General features: G+C 36.9%; 1 protein-coding gene across 2 annotated transcripts in view; it reads left to right on the forward strand.

Annotated features, from left to right (window-relative positions):
- LOC121330277 (SH3 and multiple ankyrin repeat domains protein 2-like) overlaps window positions 1–24903 on the forward strand; it is a 146320-nt gene that overhangs the window by 16735 nt on the left and 104682 nt on the right. For both annotated transcript variants that reach the window (XM_041276659.1, XM_041276658.1), the window contains exons 2-6: window positions 3107–3172; window positions 17691–17919; window positions 21552–21755; window positions 22071–22142; window positions 23595–23703. In XM_041276659.1, coding sequence (XP_041132593.1) covers window positions 17716–17919; window positions 21552–21755; window positions 22071–22142; window positions 23595–23703 — 589 coding nt within the window. In that variant the 5' untranslated portion in view covers window positions 3107–3172; window positions 17691–17715. The remainder of the gene's footprint in view (window positions 1–3106; window positions 3173–17690; window positions 17920–21551; window positions 21756–22070; window positions 22143–23594; window positions 23704–24903) is intronic.

The raw sequence follows: 24903 nt of genomic DNA on the forward strand, positions 1-24903 counted from the left end.
TCTGTTGGCTGTAAGAATTTTTAGGTTAATTTTCTGTTTTGTCCTTCAGGCTGTGACTGCTGACTTGTGGTCTTTTGGTCTTGCTACTGTTGTTCTTGTACTGGCTCCAGCTCTGAGCTGGCGAAATACTGCCGAGAGTGAAGTAAATACTCGATGGTGGCAGCTGATATAATGTGGCTTGCTCCTTGTTTTTAAAAGGTCCCTTCTGTTCAGATGACAGTGCTGTTTGTAATTCACATTGTAGGTTTATGGCACCAAGAACCTCTGCACTCCCAAATGTTAAAACACAATTTCAGTCAAGAATAGATTTTTATTAATCAAAATCAAACTGCTCAATATGGGTCTTACAAAATAAAGTTTCCTGAAATTGGTACATAGCCTGAAAGAAAACAACAACAATATTATTATATATTATAGAACAGAAAATAAAGTACAGCTTCTATGGGGCTTGCCTTTTCAGCACCCTGGAGAGCATCTATAATTGAGCACATAAGAAACTTTACGGATGAGAGGATGTGTTTAGCCCATTTAAGCTCTTCTGGTTCCTAGTACAGTAGCCAATTTCTCTCAGAACTTTGTCAAATTGGGTCTTAAAGGATCCAGGTGTTTCTGTCTCAACAATACGACTAGGTAGCCCATTCCCTACCCACACCACTCTCTATTGTGAAGAAGTGTTTCCTACCATCTACTCTAAGTCTATCTTCACTTAATTTCCCATCAACTCCCTTTGGTCCTGCGCTGTACTGCTGTTAAAGTATTGGTTTGGATTAACTATGTCACCTAATTTTAAGATTGTAAAGTCTTCAGTCATGCCCTACCTGATTAGATTACATTCCGTTTTTTCACACTTCTTTCATAGCTCAGTCCTTTGCGTCCCTCTGCTTCCAGAATCTCAGGACCACTCACCAGATATCCCAACAACACTCATGTATAGGGCACAGTGGCCTGGAACTGTGCCTGCCAGCTCAATGGAGAGAGACAAAAAAGACAGCTGTTTGAGTGGAGCTAGAATCTGTGTTCACAGGAATGGAAAAGGGGGGTTTCTATATCCATGGTCAAAGTTACATAAAAGGTCTACAGAAATATACCTTGTTTCCATGGACATCCAACTCGAGTCAATTCGGGCGCGCTCGAATTGGCCTGAAGTGAGTTGGTAGACAAAGGAGGCATGTCAATGCTTTTTCGAGTTACCCTAGTTATCAGGTGAGTTAGGCAGGCAATATTATTCATTTTCCCCAGAAATGCTTGTGAGTAGTAGAACGTTCCGAGAGTTCTGTGGTTCATGGAAAGGTGGTACTGGAGTGCCCTTTGTTGCATTCTTCATCAGTGGAAATAATTATTGTGTAAGTGGTCTAAACTAGGAGTTCAGTCTGCTAGAAGAGAATGTCTGTCTGGGAAGTATAAAATATATGATAATTGAAGCCCTACTTTTAATTAGTGAAAAATATTTAAATTAAAAATAACAACGAATGAAAAACCAAGCGACAGGACAGGAATCTCAAAATTAAATTGATTTAAGAATTTCCTAAATGTAATCAAGTGCCTGATTATCCTGTGTAGATTGTGGCTTATTCTCTATTCTGTAACCTTATTACACAAACCATACTTCAGAGATTTCAACTTGAAAGCTTTCTGAGTATGTCTTGTCTTCTGAATAATGCAACCTTCATTTAGAGTATGCTGATTTTGTAGTGTGCTGAATTATCTTACATAGCTCTTGTAGACTCTTAAATTGTAAATATACAGTTGGTTTAACTTAACTACACTATTGAATTCCATGTTTCAGGTGTTCTTGCATTCATTAGAATATACAGTTCTCATTAGAAACCACCCACTTGGTTTTGTTTTATGTAGATGCTTTTTTTTTTTTTTTTACACAAATTTCTTTCATTTAAAACATGTTTAAAGTTTATACATCACATGGATATAGACCATGTGAGCTTGGCCACAGTAGGTCGATATGAATAGTCTTCCAATATTTGGGGGGCGATGGCTGAGTGCATAATTTCACTTACCTATAATAAATCCCACAACCAATCATATTCCTAGTACTGCAGTCGTTATCCCACTGATACAGATGCCCTCACAGAACTCTAGAATTTGGAAACTCGCTCCAAATGGCAACATACATTTCAAGCAGCCCAAGGGACCAGAATGTTACCAAAAAACACAATGACCATTGTTGCAGACATTACTGCTCAACTGAACTCCGCGGCAAGAGTAGGACTGTTTTGATTTGTACATTCAGTTTGGTGCTCCAGGGTGGAAAAACGTGCAAGTGTAAATTGTATCGTTGTTAGTGCTATACTTCACTGCATCGCATTCAAGATCATTTAAAATCACTCTCTGTTTGTCAGTGACAGGCTGGCAGAAATTCAGCAAAATTGGCAGATATGTTGATGGGTATTTTGATGGATTCATAAATGTTTACAGAAATTCAAAGGTAAAGAAGCTGGTGCCTTAGTGATGAATTAAGTTTATGTAGCTGGTGTTGATTCTTTCTTGTTTCAGTGGATTTAATTGGTGGTTTAATTTGATAAAATCCCACCCCCCTGCTACATTCTCTATATCCCCTTCTAAGTACAGTTATTGGGCCTATTAACCCTAGCAGTAACCAATAATTTATGCCTCTTTACCCAGGTTTCCAAGACAACCCCAGTACATCAGCACATCACTGGTATTCCTTCCTTCTTAGGATTTAATTGTATGTTTGGAATGACAAGCAGCACCAGATTATAGTTTAATGCAGTTTGAAATATAGGTTTTGCTCTTGAGAGTATGTCATAAATACTGCTTAATGTATACCCATATTCCCTATGATATAGGCCATTTTAAAAACCGAAAATGAAGTCTGCTTGCCAATGGTTTGGCTGTAGTTTATTGACCCTTTTCTTTCTGCAAAGCGTAGCATACTGCAAAGCACAGGAGAAAGGTTTTGCAGTTGCTTCTGTTTTGACACAACATAGCCCGCTCTCGGTGCAAGCCTGTACAGAACATTGTAAATCTAAATGTGAGAGTAAGAGGGAGTGGCTAACAATGCCAGGTTATGTTGATTGGTGATGATGTTGTTCTTTTATTTTAGTTTTCCTTGTTTTCCTTTTGACAGGAAGCTGATATGAAGTTGTTTGTGTTCAAGTGATCTGAAGACAACTGCCTATCGTCTACAGATTTTGTAAGTACATTTTTTTTATAATTATTATTATTGTTATTACATGTTTAATTAATAAGACCTTAAGCTGCAGGCATTTACATCAAAATGGTTTTCTGTACCTTGCAAAATATAGGTGTTGGTATCTTGAGGAAGTCACAAAATGAAAGTGCTGTCGAGATGGAGAATGAAGAAAGTAAAGGTTTGCTACTGGATAACGTGAGCTGGAGGGGGGAGGGACGGACGGTGCTCAGTTTTCGAAATTAAAATTATTTGTGTATTATCATATATTTTGTATGTTTCAAACATGTTCTGCTATAGTACTTTTTTACACTGTCTTGTACACTAGATATTCAGTACATATTTTACTGAAGCACTACAACCATACCTCCCCAGTGTTTTGGATACTATACCCTGCTCCATACATGGCAGCGGAACCATATAACAATTTGGTAGCTGACTTTTGTTTACATAATATGCATTACACAAATCAGACGATCGGATTTTGAATGTGAGTGACATTTAATGTGTGATTTATAGTATTCATATATTTTCAAACAGTTTCTAAAGTTTGTCAATGGGGTCTAACGAACCTTCCCTGGCTAGCGAATGAACCTTCGAACACAGCCATAATCGGTTCTTCATCTATCAAGACACTTAGCAAGACATTAAAATATATAGAAAGGTTAAATACATACTCTATTCATGCTGAGTAGACTTTGTGTGTGAAGTGTATCCTCTGGTAGAAGTGGTGCCCTGAGTACCAGATGATTACCAGATTTGAAAAGAAGAATGACATTGAAGAAATTCATTCAGCCTCTTTATCATATTTCAGGATAGCTGTCATTTTTGACTTGCAGATAGCCCAAAGAAGTGTAACCCCTAACCTGAATATATATTTTAAAAGTTCCTTCTGTTCTGATTGAGTCCTTTCAACATCTTACTTAGTTCTTCAAATAATATTTTTCTTTGCTGTTTTAGATTCTGTTGAGTGTTTAGAATTGGCTCTGATTACAGATCAGACTGGAGAGATCAGTAACTTATTAATAAATTCAGCAGCACAATTTTTGTAAAACCCAACTGGGAGCAAGGTTTCAGGCTCTACCATTTGTAATTTATCAATGACAATGTCCAGGGGAAATGGTCTCATGCTTTAAGCAACTGCAATAATGCAGAACAACATTCCATAAACAAAAACAAGATATTTATGTTTTTATTTATCTTAATTGTTGTACGTACTGCTGTTAAACTGCACTGTAACTGTGTTTAAGCACCGCACTTAAATTGACCCCCCCGATTTAGAATTCGGCATACTATATAGTACAAAGTACAAAATACAGTCAAAAATACCTTTGAGGTGAAAAGAAGAGCTGTGCTTCCAATAAACATTTAAACTTTTCAAATGTTACTGCTTGTTGAGGGGTGTAAATTCCACAGTACATGGAACACCTCATTGCTCTCAGAATGCCGTGCTACAGTGGTTCAGCGTTTCCAAGTACAATGTGGCATTTCTATTGATGTCGTTGCACTTTTGTCTACATTTACCTATTTCATTAACAGCCATGGTCAGCTATAGGTAAGATGTTGACATAGAAGAGTAATTCTCTGGGGACAGTGAGAATCAAGAAGATATCTCGAATGCTTTGAAAGATACGACCTCTCAAACATCCCCCCTTTCAGTGCTTGTTTTCATCCAACTCAAAATTCATAACTCAAAAAACACTTCTAGGTACTTTCATATGCAATATCGGAAGAATATAAGGCAGTGTGGTGGGGATCATTGGTCCATTTCTCCTGGAATTACCCTATTATAATGTACACACTGCAACTAGAATACTCTGCTGCCTTCTGGTAACCAGTTTGTCACAGCTACATTTTATAATTCCTGGAGAAATATTTTAAATAGATAAATATAAACTTGAAACACAACAGCATTTTTTTTTTTTAATATAGTTTAGATTGTTTTTCTTATTACATATCAATAATTATGATAAATGATGTTACAATTTGGCAGCAGACTGCTATGTATAAGACAACCAAATGACACACAATACTGTAGTTTGAATTGAACAGCTCTTTGTCTCTAGGTCTGACAGTCACTTGATGGATCTAACCCTTGCCTGTTCAGTGGGGTTGGTTTTGTTCTCATTTTTTGACATCTTCCTGTGGTGTTAAGTTTAAGGTAATAGAGACAAGCCTTCAGAAGACCGGTTTACTATTTTAAGCTAAGTTACTTTGCTTCAGTGATTAATGGGGTTATTCTGTTCACTTTTTAATCATACTCTCCACGCTAGATACTTTGCATGCTTTAAGGAGTGAAGAAAGAGCTAAAGCTGCCTTTGTCTAAACTAACAGGTCAGTATAATGCCCTCTTATCAGAGTCACTACAATCCAGTAGCTGGAGCTGAAGATGGAAATTGTTATTTTGTTACCTGAGAACAAAGTGAGCCTTCACAAGCTATGCTGTATATAATTATATTGTGTGTTTCTTAATGAGTTCACGCTGAGTCATGTCTAATCAAGACAAGCCTTGGGTTATGTGTATGCTTGCTGCCTCTCTCTCCTCTGTCCTAATTCTCCTTGATCTCTCTGCTGCCTTTGATGTGGTTGATCACTATTCTCCTATCCTCTCTCGCTGACCTGGGAATCTCTGGCACTGCTCTGGCCTGGTTCTCCTTTAACCTCTCCAAACGCACCTACCAGGTAACATGGCGTGGCTCAACCTCCACACCCAACCCTCTCTCAACAAGAATTCCCAAGGATCAGTTTTGGGTCCTCTCCTGTTCTCTCTCTACAACCGCTTACTATCACATCCTATGTTTTCTCATACCATTTCTATGCTGATGATGCTCAGATCTTCCTCTCCTTTCCCCACTCTGATCCCACCATCCCCTCCCTTATTTCTACCTGACTGTCTGCTATCTCCTGGATACACTTCCATCACCTAAAACTCAACCTCTCTAAATTTGACCTTCTTTTCTTCCCCTCCTCATCTTCCTTCTCTTCTGATCTCTCTATTTCCATTTCTCTGGAATCTACCACGCTCCTCCTAAGCCAAGAACCTCGGAGTAACCCTGGACCCCACCTCACCTACTCCCAGCACATCTCCAACTAGCATGCACCTGCCATTTCTTCATGAGCGACATACGAAGAATCTGTCCCTTCCTCACCAACTACTCCATGCAACTCTTCGTCCAGGCCCTGGTACTCTCCCATCTAGACTACTGCAACTTCCTCCCTCCTGCTCATACAGAATGCCCCTCGCATCCAGTTCAAGACTCTTGTACTCGTCTACCGATGCCTTGACTAGACTGTACCCAGCTACCTCCCTACACCCCTACTCCCTCCCATCCGACCTGTCCGCTCCGCCTAAACTAGAAGACTGGCTGTACCTCCTCTATGCTCCTCTGTCTCCATAGCCCGCTCCTTCTCCACCCTCGCCCCACAGAGATGGAACGACCTTCCTATGGATGTCAGGACTGCCCAGTCCCTGACCACCTTCCGACGCTTCCTCAAGATACACCTCTTCAGACAACACCTGTAAAACTCAACTCTTCCCTTCTGGACAATATAGTTATCTGCTTGCTATTTTACTGTATTTAATCCTGCACTTAACCCAATCTGTAGTATTTTGTATTTCACTTGCACACTGTTATTTGCTTTTGAACGGCCCCGATATCAAATCATACTGTGTTTTGTATTTGCTCTTGTTAGGACTGAAGTTATTGTATTTTGTATCTTGCTCTTAATTGTACTGTAATTCTTGATATGTATTTTTTGTATACAACTGTAAGTCACCCTGGGTAAGTGCGTCTGCTAAGAAATTATTAATATTAATAATAATAATAATAATAATAATAATAATAATAATAATAATAATAATAATAATAATATTACTATGGGGCGGCACAGTGGTGAGGTGGTTATCTCTGCTCCCTCCCAATGCTAGGGTCCATGGGTTCAATTCCAGCCTAGGGGTTTGTCTGTGTGGAGTTTGCATGTTCTCCCCATTTTCTCCAGGTGCTCCAGTTTCCTCCCACAGTCTTTATTTTCTGTGGGGAAAACCCTTAAAAGTGAAACTTGGATCCTTAAAACTTTATTATTTGGCTCTAGACACTGGAGAGTTGAAACTCGACTTAATCTGTTGTTGCTAGAGAGATAAGGTTTTCAGGTTATCAGTGATTGGGTAGTCCTCTCTCTATGCAATTGTTGTGGGTTATGATATTACCCTGTAGAGGTGAGCTACTGTTTTTGTTTCCCTGTGGATTACACTTGGGTTTGGATAACAACCCTGAAAAAAAGCATTTTGCATTAAAAAAAAGTAGGGAGCCTTTTATATAAGACCTTTATTTGCTGTCCCTCATAATTGACAGGAACATTGTGTGCATCTGAAAAATGCCATCCATCCACCTGCTGCACCAGACCTGGTTCTTACACTGCTGTCAGTGCATTAACCTCACTCGAGTTCTGGCAGAATGCTTTTCATCTCCCGTCTCTGAGCAGCCACTGGGGGCCAATTATTTAAATTGTGGTGTGCTTTTGGTTCCAGTCCAGAAGCAATCCAGGTCCAAAAACTGAAAGGCCAATCTTCTCATTAGCGAAAGGATGCCCCTTATTCTCTCCACGTTCTTGTTTTTATAAAGACTGTTCGATTGGTTGAGGGGTCCTCTCTATTATTTTTAATTGATGCAGCATTGTCGTTTTATTTCAATGAATAAAAAAAAAACAGTGGGTCCCTAAGTATGCCCCTGTAGATTCTCAATCAGTCATTTAACTGTCTTGATGTTAGTACTTCATGAAATACCTAATTAACTTTCAATTACATTACTGTCAATGACATTAGCATGTTTAGTGAAGAAAAGACTTTGTAATAAGTTCTGACATCTATTCAGTGTGCCCTTTTTAAAAATTGGTATGACCTCTTTTGGATTCATCATGCAGTTGCTTCTGACAGCTTGTCTATCACGTTTCCCCATTTTTACTGTCTAACTGCGTACAGTGCCTATAGAAAGTTTACAAACCCTTGAAGTTTTTTTCACATTTTGTTGTGTCAGTGCCTCAGAGTTTCATGCATTTAAATGAGGATTTTTTTCCTCTTATCTACACACCATACTCCACACTGTTAAGGGGAAAAAAGTTTTTATTGAGAAAAAATATATATATATTAAAAATACAAAACTGAAAGATCATAATTGGATAAGTTTCCACCCCCTGAGTTAATACTTGGTGGAAGCACCTTTGGCAGCAATTACAGCTGTGAGTCTGTTGGGTAGGTCTCTACCAACTTTGCACACCTAGATTTGGCAATATTTGACCATTCTTCTTTACAAAACTGTTCAAGCTCTGTCAAGTTCCTTGGGGAGCGTTGATGGACAGCAATCATGCCACAAATTTTCTATTGGATTTAGGTCGGGGCTCTGACTGGGCCACTCAAGGACATTTACCTTTTTGTTCCTTATTCACTCCAGTATAGCTTTGGCTGTGTGCTTTGGGTTGTTGTCATGCTGAAGGGTGAACTTCCGTCCCAGTTTCAGCTTTCTTGCAGAGGGCAGCAGGTTTTCCTCAAGGACTTCTCTGTACTTTGCTCCATTCATTTGGGTTGAGGCAAACAAAACATAACGCTTTACGTTTAGGCCAAAAAGTTTCATTTTTGTTTCGTCAGACCACAAAACTTTTTGCCACATGGCTACAGAATTTACTGAGTTTTTTTTTTTTTTGCATGGTTCAAATGGGATTCAAGGTGGGCTTTCTTGAGTAATGGCTTCCTTCTTGCCACCCTACTATTCAGGCCAGATTTGTGGAGTGCTTGGGATATTGTTATCACATGCACATTTTGACCAGTCTTGGCCATAAAAGCCTGTAGCTTTTGCAAAGTTGCCATTGGCCTCTTGGTAGCCTCTCTGATCAGTCTCCTGTCATCCAGTTTGGAGGGACGGCCTAATCTAGGCAGGGTCTTGGTGGTGCCATACATCTTCTACTTCTTAATAATCGTCTTGACCATGCTCCAAGGGATATTCAAGGCCTTTGATATTTTTTTATACCCATCCCCTGATCTGTACCTTTCAATAACTTTGTCCCGGAGTTCTTTTGAAAGCACTTTGGTGGTCATGGTTGAGTCTTTGCTTTGAAATGCAAAGCAGAGGGAACCTACAGGAACTACTGAATGTATCCTGAAATCATGTGTCACTACAATTTAACACAGGTGCAGGCCACTTAACTTGGTGTGTGATTTTGAAGGTGATTGGTTCCACCTGAGCTAATTTAGGATTGCTATTACAAGGGGGATGGACACTTATCCAACCAAGCTATTTCAGTTTTCAACAAATAATTTTTTACAAATTTCTAGAATATTGTTTTCACTTGGAAGTTGTGGGGTAGGATGTGTAGATAAATGAAACCGTGACATATGTCGACGCTGATATATATTATATATATATATATTATATATATATATATATATATATATATATATATATATATATATATAGGCACTTAGAATTACTGTTTGTTTCAGTTAGTACTCCACATCCCAAACAACAATATAAAAAACAATTAAAAACAAAGCATTAATATCATACTGTGTTATCATATACACACGTATTGTACCATAACCTGAAGAAAAATAAATATCTACTCTCTGAAGCGTTTTTTATTTTAGCCAGCGAGGTGTTCACGTATGGCAGCAATACACTAGCAAAAGTCACAGGGCAGTGACGTCAGTTCCCTAGCAACAAGCCTCCTGTGTTGTGAATAGATTTGGGTTTGTGCATTTGAGAAAGATGAGGAAGTCTCATGAAATGAATTGGAGACTGAGGTTGATGAGAAGCAATTACCCTCCACTGTGCAAATTAAATGGTGTGCTGCATTTTATAAGAAAAATTAGAAAAAGCAGGTTGCGTAGAGGATTTATACTGGATCCTGACGCACCCGATAAAACTTGGGAGTGGTTGTACAATATTTGTTAGCCTATTTGTTTTTCTATGGATCTCTCGCTTTACTGCGGCCCTCGATATATAGTGGATTATATTGGACCCGACACCTGCTATATATTAATAAATAAGTGAAGAACCAAAAAGAGATTCTCAGGACAATAAGAGTGACTTGTAAAAATGTTAATAAAGCTGCAAATAAACATTTACCCACAGGTGAAGTCCTCTGTGGTGATTTACTTTTGTTCACAAAAACTCCCATCCCTTGTTGTGTCAAAAAAACTAAAAACTAAAAATACATGAAGCAGCATAATGTTGTTTTTCAAGCTAGTAACTTTTAACCTCTTTAATCAACATATTCAGACCACTGTAGAACCAGAACTATCTTTGATTGCAATATTTAAATCTGGGGGAGCTGTTATTTGCACTGTGTTTGTTCAGCCTGCAGAGCTTTGTAATGTGAAACATACAATGTGGAGTTTCTATTTAGCGGTCTGTCCAGAACCTTGGCAGGTTCTTACTGCAGGGTTCTAACCCTTTCTGATGAATCGCCACACTTACAGATTAATTTAAGGTTATTATGAACAGTAAGTGAAAGCCAGCACTGTGCATTAAACTGCTTTATTTGGTTGAAGTGAAAGGCAAATAGGGAAGCAAAACCATATTTTGCTACACGTTAATCTACAGTATACAGTTTATTATATATATATATATATATATATATATATATATATATATATATATATCCCAAGTCAGGACTGTAAACAGCTATTATGATGAATACAAACTTATAGACATTTTTTTTCTGTTATATTTTGGCCATATCATTATACTTTGCTGGGCTCAGTATACTGTACCTTGAGTTTGCAGTTTACACAAAAACGTGTCCTAAATTCTTTGCTGAGGATATAGTGGCTGTCAACTTTATTTCTTGCCACTGAAGCCTGCTTTTTGTGCATTTTTCTTCAGACAGATAATGAACAATGTATTTCTGTCTTTGACATTTCATCCACAGCGATCCAACTGTGACTTGCTTTGTACTCATGTCTGACTCTGTCTTTTCACTTGTATGGACCTCTTCAGACACTCATGACATTTAAATCAGAATCTAATCTCTGTCAAAAGGACAGCTTTTTCTTCTCTCAAGATTCACTTTATATGTGTATTTTTTGCACTTGAATAACTTCTTTTATTTTTACAGCAAAGGTCACAACATTCTAAAGAAACTGATTAAATGTAAATCACCATCTTGTTTTGAAACATCTTTGTAAGAAGGTAAACCGCAGCGTGTGAAAATTTTAAACTCTGCAAACAGATCAGAACATTTAAAGGTTACACTTTCTTGCAGTAAGATAACAAGAGGCCAAATTTAATTCCAAAGCATATTGAATGTCAATTTAAATAAAAACGGATATGGTACTATATGTCTTTATATAGTACTTAAAGTTATAATAGTTAGATATACCATTATAACAAAGATTGTGTGCTTGTATCAGCCTTTTAAACCCTACTGCCGCGTGCAAAATGTTGTTGTATTACGAATAAGGCTGTAGGTTGTAATTGGTCAGCGAATAATGTAAGTCGCACCTGTGTATATTTCTGTTTTTCTTAGTAAATGTTTGAGTGACCTTTTCCTGTGTCAAAATCTAATGTTTATAAATCAGGACCATGTGATTTACCCAGTTTAAATGTCTTTACAATCTGTCTTTCCCAAATTATGTCAGCAAATATTTAGTTTTTTTGTGTGTTTTTTTTTAAATTTTTTTTTTATAAGTGATACTGTTGTGTTGACATGATGGTGTTCAATAACTGATAAAAGAAGGCTTATTACCTCATAAAATGCAATAATTAATTTGTTACATACGCTACACAACAAACATTATGATTTGATTTGTTGTTAAATATTGACAAATATCATAAATACATCAAAACATGTTTAGAAATATAGTTAAAGCTGCTTTGTCACTTAATTGGTTTATTTAGCCTTCTGTGTTCCAGGCGTTAGCTTTCAACGTAATGACAGTTTTACTGTAGCTGAAACCGACTTGCTTACAACTCTTATCTCTTCGAGGGAAACGCTGTGGTTCAGTGACTACGGAAAATTGAAGGAGGTTTTATAGAATGTGACGTCTTCTGAGTCATCTGGGGTTTCAAATGAATAACTACTTAACAGAAACTTCAAATCAACATGGGCTTAAAGCCTTCTTAAATATGTAAAGAAAAAAACACGCGTGACACTACATGTAAGCCTATGACCCCACTAAACCAATTGCAAAATGTATTTGGCATTTGTGATATCTGTAATGTTGGTAGCATTTTTCTTTCTCAGAGAAATGGCATTTAGGGAGACATAATGAGGATAGATATCAAACATGACCCTTTTCCACTGAGTTTTAGGTGAACGTCATTTCCATTCTGTTGTCAGGTTGCATTGGGTGACTGTGTATGTTATATATGGTTATGGGGTAAAATTTTAAATGTGTACTAGTGCTGGAAAGGTTTCGTTGACATTGAAACAACAATTTGCTGTTTTTAAAGCTGTACTTGGTGTGTACTGTTCATATATGCAGAACCCTAGTGTACCCTAGTGTACCCTAGTGTACCCTAGTGTATTGTTAGAAACAGATCTATACTTATCCTGCTGGTAAGTTTAGAAACAAAAACAAGTTTGACTGCTTTATAGTACAGTACTCAGTCAGTGAAGTATTTTAATTTGAAGTCTTATGCCTCTGTTCCCATTATTTCAGCTGAACTTAGTTAATCATTTCATTTGACAGCCCTGCTATGGATGTTGGCAGGTTGAGAGTTTTTTTAAGTAATAGCAGATTGTCAATCCTAAATGATACATGCATGCTGAAAGACAGCGAATGTCTCTGCGAATTGCAGTTACAAATAAACACTCATGTTAATAAATCGATTTATACATTTTCATTTATGGGCTGTCAAAGTGGCTTTCCAAGCGAGTTACCTTGCGTTTAGATGAGCAATGTTGCAGTTGCCTGGAAAAGCACTGTGTAAACTTATATAACCTATAGTTAAAGTTTGCCTGTATCAGCCGATCGGTAGTCAAACAATTTGTCTCCCCAGGAAAAGGCACGACTGTGTGGTGCGCAGTTGGGGGAGTGCTGTTTGGCATCCTATCTGTGAAAAGTGGTCGATCTTGTCTGGGGTTTGTTAATTGCTCTCCCGCAGTTTGGGGAGGTACAGTAAGATTGGCAGAGACACCTTCACCTCACTTCAGTGGTCTAGGGAGAACTGCGTCTTTGTAGAATTTCTGTGAAGCGCACTCTGATTGACATCTAGCACTTACAGTATTTCTCATACATGTATTCACAAAACGGTTGAAGTTGTACAAACATTTGGAGGTTTTTGCTGCATACAAAAACCAAAAACAGAAAGAAGTTTTTCTTTCTTTCAAAAACAGTTTTTTGTTTGTTTTTTTTTTTTTTTTTTTTTTTTGTTTTTACTGTAATGCCAGCTAAGAAAGAATGAAACCTATGACAGCTTCCTCATTGTTACTGTCCAGTTTGTTATTTTTCCATATTGAAGCCTTCCTGTGACATACTGGTATTACCTAAAGGGAAAAACAAATGCATGCATGCATACATACATACATACATACAATCAGGATAATAAAAACATATGAAACCATCCTTTTATTTTCCATGGTATAGTTATAGATGTATTGTATTGCCACAAAATAACACATTTTAACAATCCAGATTAAGATTTATAGTTTTAGGTGTTTCTCAGAAAAGTGCACACGTTTCTTTTAGTATTTCCACACAGTGGTACTCTGTAACTCTTGTCTGCTATGGCCCCCAGGGTTATACAGCATTGACCCACTTTTCTTGCCTGCCATGACTCATAATAATATAAAACCTTTTGAAGGTTGAAAGAAGAACAATAGTACATCTGGAATCCCACTTTAACTTGTGTCTTCACTGTAGAATGAGCTCAGATGAATTCCCCAGAATTCCACACAGACAGCACACAGCCTTTAAATGGTGAGTGGGTAGGGTAGTGATGAATGCCGATGTAGTTATCTGAAACACATCTATTAGCTGAATCAGACCAACAGCATTTTAATATTGAAGAACTATGCTTTCTAACAAAAAACACATTTTGTTCAAAAAGAAGTGAGGGATTAATGTATGGGTTAATTAACATTGTTTTAAAAAAAAAAAAAAATTGAATTCTAAAAACAGAAAAACTTAAATATTTAAGAATGACAGAAATATCTAATCAGCTTTCTGAATCTATTAATTACCCAGCAGACAATGTGCCAGTTGAGAATGTGTCAGATAACATCAGCCTTCTTGGCTCTCCCAATCAGGACTACAATGTATTATTCAGAAGCTGGGATTAGGCTCCGGAAATGAGGTGGTGATAATTCTCTTTCGTTAAAATTATTTAAATCTTTCACTTGGAATAATAAATAACATATCTAATATATGTGGATCCACAAAACAATAGCTGAGATATAATGCCAGCATTATCAACCACTGCATGTGTATACTGTGCAGCAAATTGAATAATCATATTTGTACAGCAGTAGAAATAGTAATGATTGATTTCTGAATCGCTTCATTTTTTATCCTATATGAAAGTTTCATTAGTGTCAGTGCCGTTGAATTAAAAAGGACCTCACTACATAAAACAAGTCAACCTGCAGAAGGCAATGGTGTAATATAATAACACATGCTGCTTCTGGATTTATTCATTACATTGTTTTGTTATTTTATTTTTTCATGGGTTTTTTTTAATCATGTTTGTGCACTCTACATGCAGGTGCTATTCGGTTTTTGTAGGGTTGAGCTATGTCTTTACCATAACTCTGAAGTGGAGAATACAAATATTGTGGAAGCTTTGAAAGTAAGAAACAAAAAGCTTCCGGGCACATACTTTTAGTGTATGTTTTCTTTCAAAATAGCGTTGTGCAAATTATTTTTAAATGATCTCTATACTTCGTTTGAATTTTTTTTTACCATTAATTCCCTACTGCTTTCTTTTAGCAAACCCTTATCATAACATGAGAATCTCTGTCTGAGTAAAGGTGATGTAATTAACATGTAAAGTACATTTAATTATGTCCTAGCACAGCCACCAGAGAGCTTGAACCCTGCCTCTGGGACTGGACCTGCTGTATCATATTCACCTACACCCCAGCATGATACATGGGTAATTAATCCGAGAGAAGAAATAAGCATGGTTGGACCTAATCAATAACTGAATGTGCACCCTCAAGTGACCACCAGGTGCTGGGGGTACTAAATTAAATATCCCATGGTTCCATTTCATAGACAAGCTAACCTAAAATCCTGAAAAATCTATTTTGACAGATTGCCTTCTAGGTTGGTTACATCTCCTGCATCTGAATCTGAGGTATTATACTTGACTGTTTGCATGTGTTTCTCAGAATTAAAAAGGGATTGTCCTTCAATTACTTTAGGTGTATGATCTTCTGCTACTGTAGTAGACAGGAATGTATTACTTGCACTGAACCCTTAATTGAACTAGTCATTTTCTTAATTGGACCTTTTTACTTGTTTTCAGCTCTTAAACAGTTGCAGATTGCAAGTTAGCTGTAACATTTTTAATCTGCATCTTTTTTTTGGAGATGAGAACAACTAAAAAGGTCTAATTAAGCAAATTATTAGTTTAATTAAGGGTTTATTTAATTGATTGAGAGCTCAGTTGGAATGAGAACCCAGTGTTTGAAAAACCCTGGTCTAACTGCTAGATTGGGAGAAATAGAGATGTTCATACTAAATATTTGGTTCTCAGTATGATATTCTGGCAGCATCCTATTTAGCCTCCTCGCCAGTAAAGAATGGGATTTTATTTTATTTTTCCTCAACTGGCAGAATGAAAGAAAACCAAAGAATGGTAATGCTTTCAAACAATGGCTGCCAAGCCATATATTCACAATGCGCCCTCTATAAAGGCAAGTGATACATTTATTTCAGTAAACCTTGTTGAGGATACGCCTGAACTGAGATGGAAGGTTGTCACCGTGTTGCTAACCCCAAATGCTGTGATACTTGAAGTTTGTGGAGCACTTGCTTGGGTATGCCTTTGGATACAGTAATTTGAATTGCACTGTACCTGTAATCTGAGCTTCTCTTTACCTTTGAGAGTCTGCTCCTGTAAATGTACTTTTTAATACTGCTGAATCTGAAATAGTAACTGTGGGATGTATTTTACTTGTAGCACACTTGTTGACAGCTGTACAAAATAGCTTTAAATAATCTGTAGCTACCCACTTAGCTGTAGCTGGCTGTGATACACGAAGGTTTCAAGCACACTGTATGTCTGCTTATTTTCTTCTTATCAAAAAACGGAAACATCCCTTTGATTAACAGGTGTGAATGCAAGAGAAACTGTGCTTCAGGATACTTGGGAACTGTTTCTGCCTTTTTTGGGGAGAATATATAATGGCTGCTTTTTTTTCTCAATTTGGTTGTTTCTGTTTTTGTATAATTTTGTATGTTCTGCCTGAAATAGACTGAATTCCCTATTTCTATGATCTTTCTACAGTTCTACAGCTAACTGCACTCTTCTGCATTATGACCGTCAGTCATTTTCACCCGTTTCTGCCAGAAAATTACAATAAACTTGAATAGTAGTTGTATTGTTCTTAAAGCTAAATGTTTTGTTTTTACAAAGTAAAAGTTTGTAGATTATAAGGTTTATGTGGTTATGCTACTTTTTGTATTTTGAAAAAATAAAAACCTACATTATAGTGGAGTTCTCAACCAATCCTGCACGTTCTTTCAGGGCACCCACTCTCACATATTTCATTTCACATTCAGGCATTTTGAGGCCTTTATCTGTCAGATTACATGGCAAGGCTTTCAATAACTCATTGTCATAGTGACAGTCTTTTTTTTGGTGAGGTGTTTCTGAAGAAGTGAAATACATTTAGACATGAAGTACAAAATTGGGAATATGTCACATCTTTACAGTAGGACTGCTATCAATACAAATGTAATCCAGCTAATAGTTGATTAAAAAAATAAATCTGTGTGTGCGTTTGTAGTGCTATTCATGCACTGAAGTATTTCAAAGTGCTTGACAAGATCAACAAGGGAACCCATTTCCACTCAGCAGTAGTCTAATGTAGCTGTACATTTTTTCTTGATAAGTTTTATTTCAGGGCTTGTTTTTTGTGATGTGGGAAATCAAACTAGGATTGAGAAGGGAAGGATCAAGTGCCATGCAGAAAACTCTGCACTATCTTTCTATTTGCCTCTGTCTGTTTTTATTGTCCAAGTGATTTTGTGAGCTTAATTCTCTTCTGATTTACAAGTGTGTGCTAAATTACAAATCCAATCCAATATTAAGTTCCAGAGTAAGAACTGGCAGTCAAATGAGAACGTGCATATCCTGTCAACAGTAATGGTCCTGTCACCTTGAATGTTTCTGATAGTCACCACTTAACAGTACAAAGGATACCTCAGTAATATAAAACATAAAATAATTTTCAAACGGAGGAGGTGAAAAAAATATCCATGCTTTTCTTTATTTTATTTTTCTTCCATGTTTATTTTTTTCCTGCAATGTGATAATATCTGTCTCTTTTTTTTTCTTTCTGCTCATTCTCTTAACAGCTTGATTCAGCCAGATAATCTGAATATGCCCCGAAGTCCAACGTCAAGTGAAGATGAGATGGCACAGAGCTTTTCCGACTCTTCAATGGAATCAGAATCTGACAGCTCCAAAGAGGAAACTATCTATGAGACTATAAAAGCCACCACTGAGAAGACAGCCAGCAGAATGGAAGACATACAAAACAACACTCTTGTCATCCGCATTATCATACCTGATCTACAGCAGACGGTAAGAGTGTGATATCTAAAGCTCCAAAAGCAAGTATTGTATTGATAGGGCAAGTAAACCGGTGTCTACCATATGTGCATGATTAGAAAATAAGCAGGTCAGAGGCTAGCTTTTTAAAATACATTTTTGCTGCATGCACATATTATAGGAGAGTAAGGCTGAGGGAGGTGGTTGATTACCCATATTTGCTTGAGCCATCGTAAAATTTAAATACAATTCTGAAACATGACAAAAAGAGGGTTAAAAATGATTATTATTGTGGGCAATTTTGATTTAATTTTTACAATTCTAACCCATGTGTCCCAACTTCTACTGTGGACAATTTCTCCAAGTTTACATCTAGAAAGTGCAACTAAAGGAGAGGTTTGCCTCCTAGAGTACTCCAGATAAGAACTGGTCATTGGGGTTCCTGTCCCAAGCAGGTGCATCTGCATACATCCTAAACCATGTCCTTAACTATATGTAGATCTACCTCTGTTTAGTTAAGTTGAAGAGTCCCCAGATTATTTGAGCATGCCCATCACGATTAGCTCATTTCAAAAAGGGTTACATCTTGAACCGTATTCAATTTATTTATTACACATGCTAATTGCCAGCTAATGCATCTGGCATTGACAAATAAACAGCGTTACTTGATATATTGGTGTAGAAAGGCCAGCTGCACAGCATGAACATTAAGGGACGGATAATGAATCTTTGAAAAGATTAGAGTTTGATTATTTTCAAATTGTTTTTAAACACTCATGCAGCCATGCATTCTCAGGTTTATAATCATTCCGAACGAAATGGTTTTTCAGTGGTATAAGTACAGTGGCTGTCGCGCACAGCTGTCTAGATTCTGTTTGTAACTTAATATTGTTTGTATTCTTTCAGTAGCAGTTAGCAAGGAAATGAGAGGTAAATCTAAACTGATATATGGAGAGTAATTAGACCTCACAAGTTCCCATAGACACAGTGCCAGTCCGTATTTTTTGAATTTCCAAATCTAAAAACTTCTGACTCAACTCAGCATCATGTAAAAGCAATGTGATTGGGTTGCTTACACAGCACATGACAATGGGGTTACTAATTCAAAGTCATAAAGTGACATAACCGTGTAAACATTTCTGTAACCTAACACACCCGGTCTGATGTGTGCTCTACTAATTTCATCCCTACCCGTAGGAGTGCGAAGGCTAATGCAGTTCCCCCTGTGGTTGCTGGCCAAGATTGACAACACAGCACGATTCACATTGCATTCATATGACTCAGCTTACACTTTCAAGTGGTGGTGCTAAGACACAGGGGACCCTGTTGCAGGAGTTTTTGAATAGCAATTCATGTATTACTGAACAATAAACCAAATTCAACCCTAACTGTGCTAATACTTCAAGTTACACCACTCAACTGCTCTTAAAATGATGTGGATTAAATACACCACTTGTCTTCTCTGACACATTACAGTATAACATTAAAACATTAGAGTGTTTTACAACTGTAAGACTAAAATACAAAGAACATGTGCATAAATCTGTACAGTTGTGTTCTTCTTCACCATGCTGTACATAATTCCAATTAACCTTGCAGTACTATAACTAAAATGGATTGTGCAATTTTGTGCATTTTTAAACAGTTGTTAGGAAACACTAATTGTTTAATTTTGTAATTAAATCATGTGGTTACTGCATCATTTCATGACAGGCTTTCTGCTTATTCAAGTGAAACTATTGTTTAAAAAACAGATTGAACAGAAATCTGGTAAACACATTACCACCTGTTCCAATCAACTATAATGAATGTTACAGTTATATAACAGTGTACAGTACGGTATGGGGCAATTTAAAAAGAACATGTGACAAAAGTTGGACAAGTATTCACATAGGTTTCAGCAATGGGAAATATATGCAGTCTTCGAGGGTTTAACTGCACTACATAATTGTGAGAGCAATGTGAGAGCAATGGTGACAGATAGGTGTACCTGCAGTACAGTGGTTGTAGAACATGCAAATACAGTCAAGCACAGACATGCAGTGTGTTACTTACAATTGCATCTGGATATTTTGTGCACAAATAGCCCATATTTCTAAACCATGTCCTTAACTATATGTAGATCTACCTCTGTTTAGTTAAGTTGAAGAGTCCCCAGATTATTTGAGCATGCCCATCACGATTAGCTCATTTCGAAAAGGGTTACATCTTGAACCGTATTCAGTTTATTTATTGCACATACTAATTGCCAGCTAATGCACCTGGCATTGAAAAATAAATGGTCTGGGGTACATGTAGACTGGCAAATAGCTCATACGAGGCTCCCCCTTTTTAAATATTTTTTGTAAAGACAGTTATTTGAAAGAACAAAGTATTGACCTTTTAATTTTGCTTGTACTACGTCAAGATGCAATCATTCTTGTAATATGAGTAGACAACGATAGATTTATATTTATATAGGAGGACATATTTTTACAGCAGCTGCTTAATGCATTTGAGGGCAACCAAATAGATTATACTGTTGAAGATTCATGATTTATATAGACAAGCTTTCAAATGTAGATCCAGTGCTGCCTTCACTTTGATTTATGCAAGAATGAACAACGTCTTTGGAAGGGTTCAGTTTTCATAATACTTTTTTCAGAATGGTAAATGATAGTCAGGCTCAAACTTAGACCTAAGTCCATAGTGATACTTTTTAATATGTCAAACTATCTATACTTTGCTAGTGATTTGCAAAATGTGTAAATTTATATTTTATTCAAATTCTGTGAACTGTTTTCTGGTTGACAGTTCCATGTTGAGCTAGCTATAATGTGATTTTACATCATGAGCTGTTAATGACACACATTTTTCAGTCAAGTTCACAAACATTTTCATTCTGGGTACATTCCAATCGGTATACATGATTCATTTCTTCATGATTGTGCTTTACTTTCTAACTCTAATAAACACAGGTTTAGTGAGGTTTTGTATTAGGTCATTAGGGACAATGTGAATACATTATTTATGCACAAGCAGCAGTAGATACAATGTTAGGTTTAAAGCACGCTGAGCAAGTGGAAAAGAGTAAACCTTTTGGGTATATAGCCTTTATCAAGCCTGAAAATACAATGCATCTTATCTGTAAAAATACTGAGAACACAGTTAATGAGCTGTGGTTATTTATTTATTTATTTTTTTGTTTTTGTTCACTCAACCAGTGCCTATTAAAAAAGGACAATGCAAAACTGTCGGCCGACATTAACATAATCCACAGCTAATTATGCTTACCCACACTAAACTTCTTTACAAATACTGAAATTAGTTTTATCAGTTGTTATTCAGGAACCCAATCAGATTTTGTGACAATAACTAGAGCTTGTAATTGTTATTTACTAAATACTGAATAATACAAATACACATTATGCACAGTATATATTTTAAAGGTGTAGAAACAATACATATCCATGCCTCAATGCTATTTACAATATATATATATATATATATATATATATATATATATATATATATATATATATATATATATATATAAAATGTGTGTGTGTGTATATGTATATGTATATATGTGTGTGTGTGTGTGTGTGTAAATTGATCAACTGAGTATGTATCATATTGACTGTGCAAAAATCACTGTCTGTTTACATTTGTTCTGTGTTGAACAGAAATGTATGAGGTTTAACCCTGATGCTACAGTGTGGGTTGCCAAGCAACGGATCCTCTGCACGCTGAACCAGAGTTTAAAGGATGTCCTGAACTATGGCCTGTTCCAACCCGCCAGCAACGGACGAGATGGGAAGTTCTTGGATGAGGAACGCCTCCTTAGAGAATACCCACAACCAATCAGCAAAGGAGTCCCATCTTTAGAGGTAAGGGTTCAAGGTAATTCTGCTCTCTTTAAAAGTTATATATTGTAATTTGTGTAATTGAGTGGAAATCATTATTCTGTTCTGTTAATTGACTTTTTTTCTGGGTGTCTTGGTTTTGGAGCTTTTAACCTCATTTCATTGACAGGGGCCATAATATGTAAAGGCAGTGTATCACACAAGACTGCCTTTTACACCAACATGTTAGGGTTTTTTCTTCATTATGATATACTGTATATCCTGGTATAGCCTTTTTTATAGGATCCAGTTTTGTTCCATGTGGAATTCTGCTAATAACCTTTATTTTTTCTGATTTAGTTTCGTTACAAGACAAGAGTCTACAAGCAAGCAAATATTGACGAGAAACAATTTGCTAAACTGCACACAAAGGTAGCTAAACTTTTTTTTTTTTTTAAGTACATGCTATTAGATTTTTGAATGCCGGTAGCAATCCACTGATTTCAAAGCAGAGGGTACATCAGGTACATTATTAACATTAAAGCTCAACGGCCATTGCAGCTCGTCACTTTTCCCCTTCATGCCAGTGCTTTGTAATTAAGTCCCAGCGAGCATCACATTCTCCAAAATTGTTTTTGGCAAAGCTTGCAAAATGGGAAGCTTCGTGCAGTCTTTCAGCAGGACCCTTTCACCAGTTGATGAATACAAATCATCTAGTTATTTAGAAAATTGTGAAGGAAAATACTGCCAACAGCTAATCATAGAGCAGAAATAGGTAGAGGAGGAGGACGTGCTAAATTGGTGTTAGAGATACTGGAACACTTTCTTAACTGGAACAGCAAAGGAGGAATGAGACATGTCTAATGTGTATGCAGTCGGTGGCAAAATGTGTATATAGAACTAGATTGGTTTGTTCCAATAACTTATAATGTGAGTCATTTGTTTGCAGAAATATGCTCAACAGTCTCTGAGCTTACTGTTAATCAATGAATGTTATCAGCCCCTCATAATAACTGCAAGGCTAAGTCAAGTTTCTAACAGTGTCGCTGTGTGTGTGTGTGTGTGTGTGTGTGAGATCTCAATATCGTTGCGTCCTGGGATTATATTTTTAAACCTAACAGTATTAAGCTTGTACTGGCATCTGATGGTTAGCGATGCATTACACCCAGGTCATGTCACGTCAATGCAGTTGACATTACTGGGTTATTACAGGACCCAATTAAAAGTGCTTTGGCAAGAGTGGATTTAATACACAATTCTAAAGGTGCTTGGCTCAAGCTGGCCCTGTGCGGTCATTGTTTCACGTTACAGTATAAATAATTGAAGCTCAAACTTTCCAATTCCCTGGAATGAGCTTTCATGGTCTGACTCACTGTTTAGCCTGGTGGATCCTAGAATGCAGCCAAAACAGCTTGGGTTCCTGTGCATGTTATCAGACAATTTGACAAACATGACATATACAGTGAAATAACTGTGAAGTTTTATGGCCCTGTGTTTCTGTTAGTGCTAAATATTTGATAAAGCTGCATTCAACTGCAATCTGGTGTCTTTAAAACCACGTTGCCATGCTTGTTTAGGAAATGTTATTTGAATATGCAAAAAAAGTAATTTTGCAATGAATGTGAATTTCAGTGATTTCCAGCATCATCACCTTTCCAAGGTGAAAACATGTCCTAAAGCAGCAAGAGGCACTTCCACTTGTATTATCCTGGGATCCAGCCTCTACTCTATTTTAAAATGGCCTGAGATTCAAAAGGAGAATTTGTTCCTGGAATATTTGTAATGAATTCTGCATGTTGTTTTTTTTTTTTTTCTTCAGTGGAGAAGCTGCTGAAAACCTTCAGGCACAGCACACTCACACATTTTTCTTTTGATCTTTTTTAGGCCAACTTAAGAAAATTTATGGACCACATACATCATCGTCAGATGGATAAAATTATCAAGATGCTTGAAAGAGGACTAGACCCTAACTATCATGACCCAGAAACTGGTGGTACGAAAAATCATTAGTTATCTTAATGGAAATTATTATTATTATTATTATTATTATTATTATTATTATTATTATTATTATTATTATTATTATTACCACTACTAAACAGCAGCATTTTATAGTCAGTACATTGATTTTACTGAATTAAACTACAGAATAAAGTAAAAGAAAAATATCCTAGTGTTTGTACTGTAAGAAATACATCAGTAAGAAATGTGGCATTTCTAACATCCTCTAGGGACAGTTTTGCAGGGGGAAAGGTTAATGGTTACACTGTAGTGTACCAGATGTACTTGGAGGTTATACATGATTCTGAGAGCTCTATTGAGGCCACAGCGATACGTTAGACTTCTGAGTTACCAGGATGTGATGATTGAATCAGAAAATAATTCAATGCGAACCAGAAAAAGAATACATTATTTAAGATAATCCGATATTTCGTACACATACACATAAATGCTCTTTAATCTTCATAACGTTCTTTGCTATATTTCATTGCAAATTTTACAAACCATACAAGCACAAAATAAAAAGTAAGTATGTTGTTTTATGGCTACTTTATGCATATAGTTAGGGAAACAGTTCCTCATGATCTAGCCCACACTCATTGGAAGGCTACAACGTATTTAAGTTAATGATCCAGAAAATTAGAATTTGCTGGCATTCATACACTTACTAGCTTTTTTTACAAAACAGTATTTTAGAAAAGCTTCTGCTCCCTAATGAACACATCTTTTAGCTAATCCATAGCACAGTATGGATTTTTAAGTGAATAGGGAGATCAATTGAACTTTGTCTATTTGTTGACGTAAATGAGGTGCTCTGAGTGGGTGTCCAGAGAGCAAGCGCTCCTTTGTGTCCACGCTGAAATCCTGAAGTTCAGTCCATTATGTTGTTTATTGCTCCATGCAGTCAGGCTGTGTTAAGCATGAGGAACAGCAGGGTGGGAATGGGGAAAGCCAGCGGGTGCACTTCAAAACAAATACAGGCAACACAAATGGAAAACTCCAGGCTCCTGTACTTACGCACTGAAATTCGAATGCACCTGAACAGCTTGATGCGCTGCTAACTGCTGGGAGGAATGGAGCAGATGTTTGGAAAAGTAACAAGTACAACTGATCCATACACCATTGACACCTCAAAGTTTGATCGACTGTAGTTTTGGAGCAAGAACAGACTTGTATTTGAACAGTTTTTTTC

This window comes from Polyodon spathula, chromosome 17 (genome assembly GCF_017654505.1).
Source record: "Polyodon spathula isolate WHYD16114869_AA chromosome 17, ASM1765450v1, whole genome shotgun sequence".
Classification (NCBI taxonomy): domain Eukaryota; kingdom Metazoa; phylum Chordata; class Actinopteri; order Acipenseriformes; family Polyodontidae; genus Polyodon; species Polyodon spathula.